At 32.4% G+C, this 17,646-nt stretch overlaps 2 protein-coding genes across 4 annotated transcripts; both read left to right on the top strand.

Moving 5' to 3' along the window:
• Positions 1-4,495: 4,495 nt before the first annotated feature.
• Positions 4,496-6,080, top strand: LOC112090720 (CBL-interacting serine/threonine-protein kinase 24-like). 3 transcript variants are annotated; one of them, XM_024162801.1, is made up of 4 exons: positions 4,496-4,620; positions 5,248-5,491; positions 5,696-5,758; positions 5,875-6,080. In XM_024162801.1, the coding sequence occupies exons 2-4, from the start codon at positions 5,327-5,329 to the stop codon at positions 6,037-6,039; spliced, it is 393 nt and encodes a 130-aa protein (XP_024018569.1). In that variant the 5' UTR covers positions 4,496-4,620; positions 5,248-5,326; the 3' UTR covers positions 6,040-6,080. The 3 variants fall into 3 exon arrangements, with proteins under 3 accessions (XP_024018569.1, XP_024018497.1, XP_024018530.1); XM_024162729.1 differs by having other exon boundaries at positions 5,251-5,491; XM_024162762.1 differs by having other exon boundaries at positions 5,295-5,491.
• Positions 6,081-6,592: 512 nt separating this feature from the next.
• LOC21385825 (CBL-interacting serine/threonine-protein kinase 24) lies at positions 6,593-13,216 on the top strand. Its single transcript, XM_024162670.1, has 14 exons — positions 6,593-6,828; positions 7,033-7,095; positions 7,212-7,283; positions 7,464-7,571; positions 7,684-7,758; positions 7,889-7,942; positions 8,919-9,044; positions 9,659-9,748; positions 9,910-10,032; positions 10,316-10,435; positions 10,684-10,800; positions 11,248-11,304; positions 12,073-12,147; positions 12,761-13,216. Exons 1-14 carry the CDS (start codon positions 6,664-6,666, stop codon positions 12,854-12,856), a joined length of 1,341 nt encoding a protein of 446 aa, XP_024018438.1. The 5' UTR covers positions 6,593-6,663; the 3' UTR covers positions 12,857-13,216.
• The last annotated feature ends 4,430 nt before the right edge of the window (positions 13,217-17,646 follow it).

The raw sequence follows: 17,646 nt of genomic DNA on the forward strand, positions 1-17,646 counted from the left end.
TCCATAAATAATTCATAATTAGAGTCAGGTAGAATCCGTTAACCTCTCTAATTATATCTGCATCTTTGAGTACCATTGATTCTCTAATGAATAATGATTCATAAAACACATTCATGAACCTGAGCGCTCTTACTAATCCAAGTACCGAATCAACACTCAAGAGAATTATTTATCTACTTCTTTCTCAAGAAGGAATAGATTCCATCTCGTATAATAGCATTCCCGGCTACCTATTTCATCATGTCTCCAAAATACAAGGAATAGGATTCAAGGTCTCAGAGTCCGTACCGAGTAAATCAAAAGACACAAATCCATAAATAGGAGTTTGTTAAGAACTCAGGATTAAGATCATTCTATATATGACTATCGGTAGACTTAATTAGAATTTCTATGCTTAACGGAAATTATTAGAAATTCATATTGTGTTTGTGTCCATGTTCCACACAATCTCATTATGCGAAATACACTCATTCAATATCTCACCATATTTAACAGTGCGAATAGCACCGTTCCATTCTAAATGGGAATGACATGTATTAATAATGTTTTAATTAAAGATTCCAAACTTTAATTAAATTCATTATGAATAATGTTTTTGATTATTATCCTTAAACACTATCCTCTCGTATATAACACTTATATACTATGTTTAAGGTTACATAAATAATCACAGATTTTTCATTTGATATTCATAAAATATTCATAAATATATGCACATAAAATGATGAATAAACTCTTTTATTAATTAAATAATAAATATCCTATTACATCTTATGCTTCTAGGACACTATTCCCAACAAGATCAACATACAATTCAGATGTAGATGAGTCACCAAAAGGAGGTTGATAGTGTGGGAACATAGACTTCACAAAGTTCTTAAGACTGTCAAACTCCATTTGTCCACGTGCATCGAAGTTCTTAAGGTTATCGATATGCATTTGCGGAGTCTTAAAGGTCTTAAGCCCTCTTGGTGCTTTGAGTAGAGAAATAACCATTTTATGTTCTCCTCCTTCTCGGACGCCCTCTTGGTGCTTGGCCTGCTCCCTATATCTATCCAGTTTTGTGTGCCAAGGACATTATTCATTATATCTTTTTTTGTCATTAATGTGAGTTGTGTAGAGGTATTTCCCTCAGCTGCATCACTTGAATGGCGAGTTTGAGTTTGCAAATCTGTCATCTTGTGTTGTCAATTGAAAATTAGCCAGTGAAAAGAAAAACTAATGAATACCGAATTATAATGAAACACAAATAAATAAATAAAAAATACTTGCATAATAGTTCTCCTCTAGTACTGTCCTAGTCCAACCCTTAGTCTTGTGATGGTACATATTATGATAGAGCTCAATTAGTCCACTAGAATTATCAAGCTCCTTTGCTTTTTGCTACAAAAGAACGGAATCTTAAGAACACAATATTATGATATAGAAATACTAATATATAATACTAATATTTAATATATTAAATAGATAATATAAGTATATAACATATATAATAAATATAAAAATAGGACTATAATTCAACAAGACTTTCTATCAAAAGAAATTAGGTGGCTCTATATTATTACCTTGAGTCTAGCAACCATCGCCAATTTGTTTGGTTGTGGAATATCCTTCCAGGCCTTGACTTGGAGCAGGGTTATGTGGCGCACAATCCAATCTAACTCAAATAACCACCTTTCGCCCACTTTTCCTACCCCTTTATATGTATCAGGACAAAATTCTGGACTCATTTTTCCAGAGCAACTAAAAATTATGTCATTTGCAATACAACGTGTTTCTCCTGGAGCATGTCTTCTTGTTGTAGTAATTGAAAAAATAATAATAATCATCAGTAATCAAAGTAATAAAAAGACAGTACATTGGCAGCCATTGTGGGTGCAGAAGTAGAATCAGAATCAGCCACAATATTTCTCTTATTAGCAATGAAATAAGCAAGATATGAAACTATATATTTGTTACTAACAATGAAAGAAACAAGGTATGAAGTAATTTATATAATTAACAAGTGAAAGAAGAACAATTGACTTGAACAAAAATAAACAACTGTCTTAACATAAATTCAGCAAGGCACATCATACATATGTTACTGACATAAATCATGACAAAATTAGATTATGTATCACTTGCATTTTCCATCATCATCGACATAATTTCGGGCTCTTTAAAGAAATGTTGCAACCCCGTTCATGTACTCATCCGACAAATGATTGAACAACATAATCCAGCTCATGTCAATTGACATGTTCCCTAATTACCAAAATTAATGAAATTAAGATAAGAAATATCTTAAAACCATAATGACAAACATGTTAAGAGTTTTAAGGTATAACATAATATTAAACAAACAGAGAAAAGGAAACAAACAAGCAAGAAAACAAGATCTGATACTTTAAACTTCTAGAGAGAAAGGAGAGCATCTCTCTCTGTAACAAAGAAATATAACGCGGTAACATTAAGATTGTAAAGATTTTCTCAAATTTTTCTTGTTAGTTTATTAGCACAAACAACTAAATGTTAATTTTAAAGCCAAAGAGTGATATGAAAGTTCAAAATTTCTATCTACGCTCACGCTCAAGAAAGGAAACTCCTAAAGTAAAGACTTTAAAGTAGACCCATGATGGGGAAAAACAAGAACGAAAGGTAACTAATGATTTAGAAGTTGACGTTTTCATTGTGGAAATAGGCATAGAAAAGTGAAGATATTAGGAAATTTACGTGTAGTATTTTTTTTATAAAAACAAAAATAGCAATTTCATTTGAGCCAGACAAATATCACAACTACAAGGATAATTTTTTTTTTTTCTTTAGCTAATCTAACAATACATAAAAGAGTCAAAGTTCTTTTCTATACGATTGTTATGTGACAGTCCCTCCACTTATTTTTTTTATTTTTTATTTTTTATTTCTTTTATGTTTTTTTTTTAAATACTAGTTTTTATTATGCGCATTGCACGCATGATTTATTTAAAACAACAATTCTCAAATTATTTTTGAAAAAAAGAAGAAGAAGAAAAAAAAGATATAGAAGATATAAAGAGAAAAAATCTGAAGCAAAAGACAAGAAAAGAAGATTTTAAGTTATTTTACCGCGTTTAAATAAATTCTATTTTATTTTGTTTAATTTATTTTTACTTAATTTAGTGTGATTTTATTTTATTTTAATGTATTTTTGTTAAATTTTATTTTTTATTGAATCATTTATAGCATTTTTATTTAAACATTATGGAAAATTTAGCGTGAAACCGTGTTAAAATGGACAAAATTTGACTACAAATAAGCCCAAAATTAATAAAAAAAATATAAAAAAATAATTAATAAATAAAATCAGAATTTTTTTTATTGTCAAATTAAAAGAATAGACGAATCAGATGGCCCACCACTCCCTCTCTTTTTTTCTCTCTTTCCCACGCATCTCTCTCTCTATTGGTGCAAAAGGAAGCACGGTTTCTTCTTTAGTAGGGTAATTTTTTCGCATTTGTTCATATTTTATTTTTGGTTGGTTAAAATAATTTTATTTAAAAAATAATGCTAAAGATATCAACTCAAATCTTAATTCTTGTGTGTCAACTGATGTAGTTTATGAGTTGTCATTTTTCTATTAATGGGTCTTTAAAACATTGCCACATCATTTAATGAAAGAGATTACATCTATCAATAAAAAGATGTCAACTCACGCGTCATATCAATTAGTACAAAAAATAGAATTAAAGTTAGTATCCCTAGCATTACTCTTGTGTGTCAACTGATGTAGTTTATGAGTTGTCATTTTTCTCTTAATGGGTCTTTAAAACATTGCCACATCATTTAATGAAAGAGATTACATCTATCAATAAAAAGATGTCAACTCACGCGCCATATCAATTAGTACAAAAAATAGAATTAAAGTTAGTATCCCTAGCATTACTCTTTTTTAAATGTGTCCTTACTTTATTTTTTTTATAATTGTTATCTTTAAAATATTATTTTTTAAAATAAATTCAAAACTTCTTAAGATTCTGTTTGTTTTATATAATCAAACTCAAATAATTGATTTTACTATAGTATTCTTTTCATAAAAAATTTGAACTTCAAACGTGAGAATCAAATATTATAATTTAAATATTAGGCCTTAAATAGTTGTATAAATAAATTTTTTATTATTCATTAAATAATAATTTTTTTAAATATCTTTAATACATAATACGTGCGTAACAAATTACAAAATTAGTGTAGATAAAAGAATTTTACAGAACACCTTTTTGTTTTGTTTTTTTGTTTTTTTGTTTTTTCAATTAGCGTGCACGGAAGTCCCCACATATGAACTTGCTTTTCATCACGTGCGTAATTTTGTTTTTTTTCCTTTTTTTAAAAGGAGAAGAACAAAAGTAAAATCATCTTTTAAGGTCTATTTTTTTTTTTGCTAAATTTTAAGAAGTTCACTATAGATTAACAGAAATCCTTTCTCATCATATATGTAAAAAAGAAAAGGACAATTGAACAGCGGTTTTTAGTATTTTAACGGTTAATCTTTGACGTTTTCCATCTCTCTCTCTCTCTCTCTGCTTCTTTCGCGCTGGTCTTGATCAATAACCATTAATTTCCTTCGCCGGAGCTCCGGCGAGTGTTCCTCTCGATTTTCCGGTAAGGATATTTGCTTCAATTTGCTACTTCTCTTCATGTTCTTTTTCTTTTCTGGTATTTCCAAATCGTGCTTTAACTCCGAATCTTCAATTGCAATTTGGATACGGATTCGCGAATCCCGGTCTCTGTCGTGTTCGATTGCTCAGAATAACAGCAAAGTTGATGGAGAAGTTTCGTGTTTCCGAAAGAATTTTGTTTGCGTATCATCTTTTTCATTCGATCACTCAGCTGCGAAGCTGGGGCGCTAGGGTTTATGTGCTTAGGTTCCGCACAATCTTTTTTTTTTTCCCCAGAAGTTTTGGAAGAAAATGCGAAAGAAAATGATGATATATATATATATATATATAATTCAGCTCCTTGATTTTTGCCTTGTTTGGAGTAATAGTATTATTTGGCTTGGTCGGATTTCCATAGTTGAAGTGATTAATAAAAGACCAAGAATCATAGTTCTTAAGCTGAAAATTCCATGGTAGAAGAGATTGATAAAAAAACCGAATGGTTCTTAAGCTGAAAATTCTATCAAGTATTTGACTTTTTTTAGAATAAACTATTTTACTTTGTCTATCTTACGTTATAGTTTATTTTCTTAATGTACAAATTATACTATTTATTTATTTATTTATTCAGCAGGTCCTTATAAAGTTTAATTTTCATGTGGATCGATACGAATTAAGTTAATTAATTGGGAAATGAGAGTGGAGAGACCATGAAGAAGGTAACAAGGAAGGTCGGGAAGTATGAGGTTGGCAGAACTATTGGAGAAGGGACATTTGCCAAGGTTAAGTTTGCCAGAAATACAGTGACGGGTGAGAGTGCGGCCTTGAAAATTTTGGCCAAAAGCACCATTCTCAAGCACAGAATGGTAGAACAGGTATTTGCTTGTTTCTCCTTTCTTAAAACCCACTTAGAAATTATAATTTTATAGACTTATGCAGCTATGTGTCAAAAAGTGGTATACTTGCAAGTCCATACTGGAAGTTTATATGTTTTGCAATAGATGTCAATCCATTTCAATCTTGATTCTTTCTACCTCTAGTAATGAAATTGGGATTTCTTCATCGGTTATGGACTCCAGATTAAAAGAGAAATATCCATAATGAAGATCGTCAGGCATCCTAATATAGTCAGGTTGCATGAGGTATGCTTATGCTTTTCAGCCTACAAATCATTATGTGGTCATTTTTTTTATGTCCTTTTTTTTTAATCATATTGTCTGTCTCTGAATCTTTTTTCGTACAACTTTCTGAGTTATAGGTTTTGTCTAGCCAAACAAAGATATACATAATTCTCGAGTTTGTAGCTGGAGGAGAATTATTTGACAAAATTGTAAGGTTTCTCCATCTTTATGTACATGGTGAGCGATATATATGTGTTCATCTTTGCCTGCTCGGAGAATCTTTAAGTGAGATTATTTTTTAGATAATGCATTTAGGTATCAGCAGATTACTCTCTCTCTCTATCCAGGGCTTTCGATTGCTCAGAATAACAGCAAAGTTGATGGAGAAGTTTCGTGTTTCCGAAAGAATTTTGTTTGCGTATCATCTTTTTCATTCGATCACTCAGCTGCGAAGCTGGGGCGCTAGGGTTTATGTGCTTAGGTTCCGCACAATCTTTTTTTTTTTCCCCAGAAGTTTTGGAAGAAAATGCGAAAGAAAATGATGATATATATATATATATATATATAATTCAGCTCCTTGATTTTTGCCTTGTTTGGAGTAATAGTATTATTTGGCTTGGTCGGATTTCCATAGTTGAAGTGATTAATAAAAGACCAAGAATCATAGTTCTTAAGCTGAAAATTCCATGGTAGAAGAGATTGATAAAAAAACCGAATGGTTCTTAAGCTGAAAATTCTATCAAGTATTTGACTTTTTTTAGAATAAACTATTTTACTTTGTCTATCTTACGTTATAGTTTATTTTCTTAATGTACAAATTATACTATTTATTTATTTATTTATTCAGCAGGTCCTTATAAAGTTTAATTTTCATGTGGATCGATACGAATTAAGTTAATTAATTGGGAAATGAGAGTGGAGAGACCATGAAGAAGGTAACAAGGAAGGTCGGGAAGTATGAGGTTGGCAGAACTATTGGAGAAGGGACATTTGCCAAGGTTAAGTTTGCCAGAAATACAGTGACGGGTGAGAGTGCGGCCTTGAAAATTTTGGCCAAAAGCACCATTCTCAAGCACAGAATGGTAGAACAGGTATTTGCTTGTTTCTCCTTTCTTAAAACCCACTTAGAAATTATAATTTTATAGACTTATGCAGCTATGTGTCAAAAAGTGGTATACTTGCAAGTCCATACTGGAAGTTTATATGTTTTGCAATAGATGTCAATCCATTTCAATCTTGATTCTTTCTACCTCTAGTAATGAAATTGGGATTTCTTCATCGGTTATGGACTCCAGATTAAAAGAGAAATATCCATAATGAAGATCGTCAGGCATCCTAATATAGTCAGGTTGCATGAGGTATGCTTATGCTTTTCAGCCTACAAATCATTATGTGGTCATTTTTTTTATGTCCTTTTTTTTTAATCATATTGTCTGTCTCTGAATCTTTTTTCGTACAACTTTCTGAGTTATAGGTTTTGTCTAGCCAAACAAAGATATACATAATTCTCGAGTTTGTAGCTGGAGGAGAATTATTTGACAAAATTGTAAGGTTTCTCCATCTTTATGTACATGGTGAGCGATATATATGTGTTCATCTTTGCCTGCTCGGAGAATCTTTAAGTGAGATTATTTTTTAGATAATGCATTTAGGTATCAGCAGATTACTCTCTCTCTCTATCCAGGGCTTTCATACTGTAAAACTTCATCTGTGAATTGGATTCCAGGTTCACCATGGAAAGATTCCTGAACATGAATCTAGGCGATACTTTCAACAACTTATTGATGCAGTTGCTCATTGTCATAGTAAGGGTGTGTACCACAGAGACTTGAAGGTGCACATCAATTATAATATTATGCATAACAAACTTGCTCTAGAAAAATGTGATTTCACTGCATTTTTTCTTATCACAATTAATATCTTGCTGTTTGCCTTGTGACATGTAGCCTGAAAATCTGCTTCTTGATTCTTATGGAAATTTGAAGGTTTCTGACTTTGGTTTAAGTGCATTGACCCAGCAGGTGACATTGATTTTTTTCCGTTGGTAACTTTGCATTGTTGATTTTTTTTTCCCTTTAATTGTAATTTTGCGTTGGAATTACTTGCGCATATTATAGCTTACTTTCATTTTTGACTTATATTCTTGGGCAGGGGGTTGGTCTTCTTCACACAACATGTGGAACCCCAAATTATGTTGCACCGGAGGTACATTTTCAATTTATTGCACGTGCTCTCCCATTTAAGACTTTATAGAATTTCTACTGCTAAGATGCAGTTCTTTAGAATACTTACTGTCAAATCATTTTGTAAAATCTGCTCAATAAAGAGAGCAGGTTCTCTTGCTTTCTTGCTGCTACAAACGACTGAGTTTGGTACGCTTAATTCCACTTTATTCATTCCTCGTATTAAGAAACAAGCCATTGATAGAATTTGGTACTTTTAAGTCCACTTTTCATTTCTCTAATTAAGAAAGTACCATTGATAGAAAATACTAAAGCGATTGATGCACAAATAGACTGAAAATTGGTATGTAGTCTAAGCAGTAGTTGGGTGCAAAAGGGGAAAATAAGGTGCCACTACAGTACTGCATAGCTACAGTCTAGCGTGGGAAAGAAAATGGTGGATGCAGAAAAGTGTGTCTATCTTGCTGAATTTGTGAGACCCTTTTTTTTAAAAAATAAAAATAAAAAAGGAAAGCACCTATTATAACATGTGCCATTCTGTAAATAAGAAATACAGATTACAAGTGGGATGGAACTCACAACCTCCCACCAAAAGCCCTCTCCAGCCCCCTCCAGCCCCCTCCCCATGCCATTAGACCAAAGGGTCTTAGGCTCTGTCAATAAAAGATCTTCTGCTTCACATTTTGAATTTGTGGGACAGTTAGCAATGGAGAGAATTTACTGAGTTTTTCAATAATAGTGTGTCTCTTGTTCTTTCATAATTGGTTTATACACGTTAATTTTTTTATTTGTCACCAAAACTTGTTTAAAAATCATGTTGCAAATGCATTTCAGGTGCTTCTTTATGTTTAACAACTTCAAAAAGTTGTGTAGCATCATTTCATGAATCTGGAAACAACATTGTTTGCTGATTCTTTATAATTGCAGAAAGAAAACAAATGAAAATTAATCATCTCCTTAGTGTTTGTTTATGCATCTGAATCTCTACTGCCGAACAGGTTCTTGGCGACCACGGATACGATGGTGCAGCTGCTGATGTGTGGTCATGTGGTGTCATCCTTTATGTCATAATGGCCGGATATCGCCCATTTGATGAGTCAGATCTTCCTTCTCTGTACAAAAAGGTCTGCTGCTTTTGTTGTGCTTAGTAAAATTTTATTGGTATATGTACACTTTAGTTTTGCAAAATGCTTTGATTCTATTCTTTGATATGTGATGCTTAACACGGTCAATTCTTTCATGAAGGCATGCATGTTCAACTGTGTTACAAGGCCCTTGTCTCTGTATTCTATTCTATTCTATTCTATTTTTTTTCTTTTTCATTTTCCTCCGTGGCTGATTGTTAATCATCTTGTTTGGTATTTTCTCTGACATACTTGGAAATTATTGAATCTGACCAATATTATATGCTAATAATTAGACGCCCTAATCCTTTACTACCGAGCAAACAAAACTCATAAGCACCGGAGATTTATGGTGTGATTCTTTACGTCCACTTTCAGGTGCGGCATAATTCAATCCACGTGTAAACTCTATGTTGGCAAATAATTAGGCCTCTCACACTCAACGTTATGGACTTCAGCAGACCTTTTTTTGGCCCTTTTATCATGCATAGATTTTTTGCACCCTATTTCCCCATTTTATCTTCTACCATTCCCAATAGATAAGGGGAAGCTTTTCGAAATAGATGAATATTTTGAACTCTTGAGTTGCTAACTGTCCTTTTGCATACATGTAGATAAATGCGGCCGAATTTTCATGTCCTTCATGGTTCTCTCCTGGGGCAAAGTCATTGATACATAAGATACTTGATCCCAATCCAAAATCCGTGAGTATTTTATTTCACCCTCTGCAAATGCTCGGATTTGTTTGAATATCAATATATTCATTTCCAATTGTCTAAACAATAAAAACAATTATACCTGTTACAAGATTAATGATGATCTTAAGGTGTTTACTTTCCTTTGAATGATTTTTCTGTTGAAACAGCGAATATGTATTGAAGGTATCAGAAAAGATCCATGGTTCCGGAAGAATTATGCACCTGTTGAGCTTAGGGAAGATGAGGAAGTCAATTTGGACGATGTTTGTGCAGTTTTTGAAGATATTGAGGTTGATCTTCGTTGTTTTGTGCTATTGATAGAATTCTTTGTTCTCATGGTTAATATCTTATTCTGAAGCAATGCATATTGCAAATTGACAAGATTCCTTTTGTTTTTTCGTTGTATAATTATGAAAAGTAGATGGTAGACTATAAACTGAAATAATTTGTGAGCTTCACACTCAAATACCTGTTTTGTCAGAATAACTTAGGCCTTTTGATGTCTTTTCAAGACACTCTTTTTTTGTTTTTGAGGGTAATCAAGACTATCTTATAGAGGATGGTATTTTACAGGACCAATATGTAGCGGGGCGGTCAGAGAGTAATGAGGGTGGTCCTTTGATAATGAATGCTTTTGAAATGATTACCTTATCTCAAGGGTTAAATCTATCTGCACTATTTGACAGACAGCAGGTATGATTAAATTAGTCTATAAACCTGCAAAAACTTCTTGCCTAACGCATTGGTTACAGTTTCATAAGGTTATTTATTTATTTATATATTTATCTTTTTTTTTTTTTTGCTAAACTGCAGTTCCATCATTTAGTAACATATCATCCTAGTATGTGTTACTCGTTGGTTTTTTATTATATCTCAGAAAAGTAACATATATGAAATCCTAGATGCGCCTGTTTCTTCCTCCTCATTCCTTTCTCTGGCAGGATTATGTAAAAAGGCAAACTCGTTTTGTTTCTCGGAAACCAGCAAAAGCTATAATTTCAAATGTTGAAGCTGTTGCAGAATCAATGAATCTCAAAGTCCATACACGTGGTTACAAGGTATTTGTATGATGTTTATTTTCGTATCATATAAATGTTTTTTTTTTTCAATACACAAAACTTTATTGAAAAATAAAAAGAAAAAGATTTTACAATCTTAAAGCATAAAAGTCCCAAAATTAAAAAGTAAAACAAGCAAAGGACGCAAACGAAATAAAAAAAAAGAAGCAAATAAAAAGAAATCATTAAGATTTGTTCAATTCAAACAAAAAATATAAATGCTGTTGTTAACTTTTTAAACATTGAAATGATTTTTATAACATAACGTTATGGTATGTTTTCTTGATCTTTGCAATATTAAGGTCGTCTTTGTTGTTGTTTTGCATGGCCAAAAGCTTAGATATGTACCACGCTGAAGTGGCTGGTTTAGTAGTATACGATATGGTCTTTCTGTTGTGTTATTTAACATGTCTTAATTTAGTTAATAAAATATTTCTCTTACCTCAGACAAGACTTGAAGGTATATCTGCAAACAGGACTGGACAATTTGCAGTTGTTTTGGAGGTAACTTCACCAGAGTCAGTCACCATTACTGTTGACTGCTCTTCTGAATTTGAGCTGTTTTCACAAATGGTCCCCTAACTATAGCCTCAGATTCATATTTCAATTTGTCCCGTGACATTTATTTTTAGATAGTATAATACCCCGATCTTCAGGGTTTTTTAGCACAGTTGCCCCTTAAACTTTTCAAGTCTTGGCAACTTGCCCCCGAAACTTCAAATTTTTGCAATTTACCCCCAAAACTTTTAAATTGTTGCAACGTGGCTCATTTTGCTAACTTCCTGTTAAATTGAGGATTTGAATTTGGAAGATTTGCATTAAGATTTGAATTAGATTGGGAACTTTTCGATCGAATATGGGATTTTTTGTACTCACATGAGATGCATGTGGGCATTCCATCAACAATTTAACGAAAAGCTTGGCAAAATTGGGCACAATGCAACAATTTAAAAAGTCAAGGTGGTAAATTGCCAAAATTAGGGGGTGCGTACAGAGTTCCGATGGATTGTCAAGACCAGGATGTGGGAGATCTCTGAGCAAGGTCTACACGCGAAAGGGTCATGTGACAAGTTTCAATCCATTTTCCCATGGAAACGTTGTTGAACGGACCAACTATGGCGCTTTTTCAAATATCAGAATAGCCTACTATCTTAAAGTAAATGTCATGGATCAAATTAGAACCGGGGCTATAATAGAGCTCAATTTGTGAAACCCTTTTGTAAGGGAAGGGGATAAAAATGTAATATCTTAATCAGTATCCTTTACATTCAGGTCTTCGAAGTTGCACCATCCCTTTTCATGGTAGATGTTCGAAAAGCTGCTGGGGATACTCTTGAATATCACAAGGTTACCCTTCTCTCGAATCTTGAAAAATTCAAAATTTCAGTACTGGATTTTGCAAACCAAGTGGTCATCATCTCATTGCTATTCTTTTTGGGCTTTGACTCATTTCTTCCTAACTATGCACCCTCCACTCTCTGCTGATAGATGTGTTTGGCCTTCAGTTCACTAATAATATGATATAATATGTATGAGTCCATGTTTCTCATCCGCATTGCTACTGCCTTATATTGAACCTTTTCAACTTGGGCCTATTCGGTTCGCTAATTCGAGTTAAGATGTGATGTTGTGTAAGAGCTTTTTACTGTAGCAAAAAAGTTAGATGTGACTGTTTCTGAGAGCTTTTTACTGTAGCAAAACTCAAATTCTAAACTCGAATCAGCGAAAAGAACGGGGCAGTATTAATTTATGTTTTGCTCTCTAGTCTAGCATAAAACTTGATTTTGTGGCAAAACATATGCATCACGATTTGATGGTTCAATCGGTGCTATCCATATACGCATCTCGAGTGTAATTAACGAGTCAAGACTTGATTTAGGTTTAGGGTTCTGGATTACTAGTAAGCATGTAAAGGTAAATACTACTTTTGACATCTCGATGGTGGGTAACATTTTTGCAGTTTTACAAGAGCTTCTGCACGAAACTAGAAAATATCATCTGGAAACCAACAGAGGGTATGGCAAATTCAAGCCTGCTTAGAACCATGACTTGCTGATCCTTGTCTTCGGACAGCACGCAAATAGATAAGCAGATCGAGAAAAGGAGTCCAATCCCCTTGGACAATAAGTTATTCCACATGAAGGTGCTGAAAAAATAAAAAATGTACTCACGTAGTATACATATATTGAAATGTTTTTTGATTATAGCACAACAAATCTCAAGAGTATTATTACTGTAAAAGATGGGAGTTATATAAAGAATGATGTAGTTAGGTGTTTTTTAAGTTTCTCCCGTGGTGTATCTTATCCTCTGTACATAGTGTGCGAGTGTGAATAAGGCATGGCTAGAATGACAATTGTGTGTTTCTCTGTCATAAGACCTAACAAAAAGTATTTTCCCATTTTAAGTTTTTTCCTTCTGGTAGAACTATTGACACATTTTTGGGATGCATGTGACTTTTTTCTCTTTCCTCGAGCAATGCATGTGTGGCTTAAATATCAATAATTAGATAACAAAAAGAAAGGACAAAAGTATCATTCTTTTCACTATTTGGAGGTTGAGATTTGAGCTGCACCTTTATTAAAACATATACATAAAAAAAAAGGCGGGAATATGCATTCACCTTGGTATTTTCTTTTTATTTATAATTCTTTCCATACTATGAGTAGGATTGTTAGTCACAAATGGTTTTTGTTGCATGTGAATGACATGAAATTATCTCGTCTTTCTTTGATATTTAGGCACTTTAGCATCAGCATTTACATGAGTCAATAGCAATACCACTAATGGAATCCTTATCTGCTTTGAAGTCTCCAAGTAAATTATCAACCATTAATAAGGCCAAAAAATTTTACTGGTGATATTTTATAGCCAAGCTAATTATTAATCGGTAATAGCATTAGCCATCTTTCCTTTTTATTTCTTTGCACGCAAAGGATGCCAGTTCTATAAGTCGTAACTGATAATGCGGATAAATTATTTTTTCTTTCACTATCACACCACTATCACCATTCTGGCAAAAAGAACACATCATTTTGTTGAGTCCTTGATGTAAAATACAACAGTCACTACGCCAAAACAGTTGGTTGTTTGGATTCTGAAATGTCAAAAGAGAGACGAGTGTGGTATGTAATTGCCCTTATCGGTTAGCTGTCTTGTGGTTCTCTTCTCGGTGACAAAATGTCGGAACAAAAATGTAAAGATCACAAACTTTTAATAATAATAATAATAATAATAATAATAATAATAATATGAATAATACTAGGAGCTTCAAGTGATGTATAATTTTTTGTTATCTATGCCAAGTAGCTAGTGAGACATATAAATTGTCAAGTTTTGATTAGTGAATTTGTTAAATATTAACTGAAAATAAGAACCCGTTTGCCACAAAACTTGGAACAAAAGTTTAATAGATATCGCTTGGATCCTTAACATTACTTGTTAGTCTAAACATGGATTAACACGGGGTTATCTTATATCATGTTGTCACTTGGCTGGTTGTTTAATCTACACAACTCATTGGAATGGTAAAGAAAAAAACATATGAGAAAACGAGTTAGTAAAAACGTCAATCCTCGAGAGATATTAACAATTACTAATAAGAGAGAATATATTATAGTATCATGCAACGTAAAGTTGATATATATGAAAAACTACTAATTAAACTACTAGATCCTTAATTACAGTACTACAGACAGAAAGTACGTAGGAACATGCGTCTTATAGGTAAATCTACAACTAGAAAATATACACACATATATATATGTGTGTGTGTGTGTGTGTGTGTTTTTCATGGTTGGAAGAACTTGTCCCTACACTTGCATTTCCAAGCCAGAAGATAGTAGGTCTGATCATGGTCGTGAGGTGATGCCTTGGCACCGTTTTTTTGGCGTTGAGAAATGACTAAAGCAGCCATGCAAGGTCTGCAACTCTTGCACTTGTTCACACACCGTGGTGGCTTCGAACCCAACACCATTTTCATCTTCTTTAAATCTTCTCCACTATCATCATTATTTTTTGCTAACCTCGACGACGCAGCCGCTGAAACATTAATTGATTAAATCCCAAAAGAGAAGAAGTCAATATTTAAGCAACTAAAATATCGCGTTTCTTCATGATCAAGTAGAAGTTATATATAACTTTCGACTTTGATTCTTTTGCTAACTTATCATTTTAACATATATATATATGTATGTATGTATGTATACATATGTGGCTCATGTACATCTTATTTAAGCATGAGTTTTCAGTCTCAGGTGGTGTAGGTTTCATGCATATACCTGAACTGGAACAAAAGAATAGTGCAAGAAAAAGGATGAAGATCAGAGTGGCAGCAATCTTGGTCTTATCGTGGGATTTTTCTGCTGATGATGAGGCCATGTGATCATAAGAGACTTGTCTGAGAGTGAAAGCAAATAGATATTGATCTTAGAAAAGAAGCTTCCGAAGATTAATATTTTGGTGAAGGAAGAGATCTTTTGGATATGGTTATTGAGTACGTACTGCCTTGATAGTTACAATTGTGGCAAACACATGTGGGGACTATATGTGCAGTTATATACATTGATTTTGTCACTTATAATAAGATGTTCTGACTGATCAGTAGAGGGTCCCTCACAAAAATGACTTGTTTCTGAAAAAATGTTGGAGAGAAAGTGTTGTTCTGACTTCAAGTTTCAGTCTGAATGACTCAAGTTACTATTTTCTTTATCTTTTTCCTGACCGAACTGATTCTTTTTTCGGTACTATGGCGTGTTTTCCTTTGTCCTTAGTTGGATATATATATATGTATGCATGTATGTGTGTATGTGTGTGTGTGTCTGTGTACAGACTCGTTAGTTGTATTGCTTTCTTTTCTAAATATAAATACTTTGGCTTTCTTGGTATTGATTGCATGCCTGCATGGTCTCCTGAGTTCTTCTGTGCTAGTTAGGAAGTGCCGGATTTTAGCAAAAATTCTTTCAAAAATCCAAAAATTCAAGTTTTACAAGGGTACTACTTGTAGGCATAGACAATCATGACTCTCCCTCTCCCAAGGCAGTAATCAGTTTATATTAACTGTAAGGAGAATTTCACTGTATACCCTACCGTAATGTATGTCTAAAAACGTTAGATTAATCATCCAAAATTACGTCAAAGAAAAATGTACATATAACTTGTTAAATCTGATATAAATCTACGGTTTAAAACAGAACCTTATTAGGAGGATATTCTTTAAACACTCTAGCTTAAAAATCTCACATTGTAATTGTTTGTGAGCTCACTCCAACTGTAGTCATCTATACTAATTAGCATAGCTTAATTAATCAAATAAGCTCGGAAAAAAAAAAAAAAGGTTGAACTTTCCATGAGTATTTATCTATGTGCTTATCTTCAAGCTTTCATGTGAGATTTCCGAAAAACCGCCAACTCTTGCTCTATTTTTCGCTTTATATCTAAGCTTGCCAAGTCATTAAGGTAGAACGTTAGAAAGACAATTAAGCAACCTCTAATCAATCCTTAAATTCGTTTTGGAACTCTTGACAAAAAAAAATAATAATAATAATAAAATTAGAAGCACAAATATTATATCATACTGAAACAGGCAAATCTAGAGAATCCCTGCACAGAGACAAGATGTGATAGCTCAAATATCTAGAGTTCAGAAGAAGCACATGGTTAGAGGAGACAAAGCTTATAGGCTAGCCCGGTGATCATGGCTACTACTCTACTTTTAGTACACTTTTCTTTCCCATTTTCTACACTATATACTCAATATGATCGATCGGTCCTTAATCGCTTATGTGTTGTTTGTTTCAACACTCCGAATAAAAAAATTCAATTTAAATTTGAATTGTTGTTGAAGATTTAAATTAATGTTTAATAGATTATTAAAGTTATATAATTTGAATTTTTATTTTAAGTTGAGATGTTATTTTTTATAAGAGTTTTTTATTGTAATAAAAAAGTTAAATGTGACTTATTATGACAATATTTTACTGTAGCAAGCCAGACAACTCAAATGGAAGAATTGAATAAAGCCTAAATGAAGACAATTTAAATCATTAATGATAGTTTAAACTTTTGATTTTAGAATTGACTCTCTCCTAAATTCACAATTCGAAATATTTTCTACAGCCAAAACAACTTGAATTTCATTTTTTTTTCTCTCCTTAACTTTAAGTTTAAAAATGTCATTACTTTTTCGTTTCAATTTCAATTGAGATGATTTTTTTAATGTGTTCATAATAAAGAGATTAACAAATCTCCATGCATATTGCATATTTTTTAATGTCATTTATAATTATATTTTATAAGGTTTGTTACAAAACTCTAATCACAATTTTCAAAACTTTATCTTTATCTAAACACAATTTAATTTTTATTCTCAATTTAAATTATAATTTATTTATGTATCTAAATACCATTTTGAATTACAATTTAAATCATCACAATTCAAACCAAATTTTACAATCCAAACGGCCAACCAAACAAGGCCTTAGCTAGCTTTGTCTTTAGAATTATAAGTCCGTTTAGTTCGTTGATTCGAGTTTTTAATTTGAGTTGAGATGTGACTTTATGTGAGTTTTTTACAGTAGTAAAAAAATTAGATATAATTATTTTTGAGAATTTTTTATTATAATAAACTTTAAATTTTAAACTCAAATCGATGAAATAAGCTGGACATTAGATGATAAAAGGGTCATTCCATTATTGATTATTCTAACCAACAATAGCTTTCCAAATTCACATTCTATTATATATCTTTCTATCTATTAACAAATGCTACCTTTTCACCACCGACCGTCATGAAGTAATGGTAATAATGTCTTTATTAATTCTTTTTTATCCATTCTAGTAGGATTT

Source organism: Morus notabilis, unplaced genomic scaffold, assembly GCF_000414095.1.
Source record: "Morus notabilis unplaced genomic scaffold, ASM41409v2 Scaffold1513, whole genome shotgun sequence".
Lineage (NCBI taxonomy): Eukaryota > Viridiplantae > Streptophyta > Magnoliopsida > Rosales > Moraceae > Morus > Morus notabilis.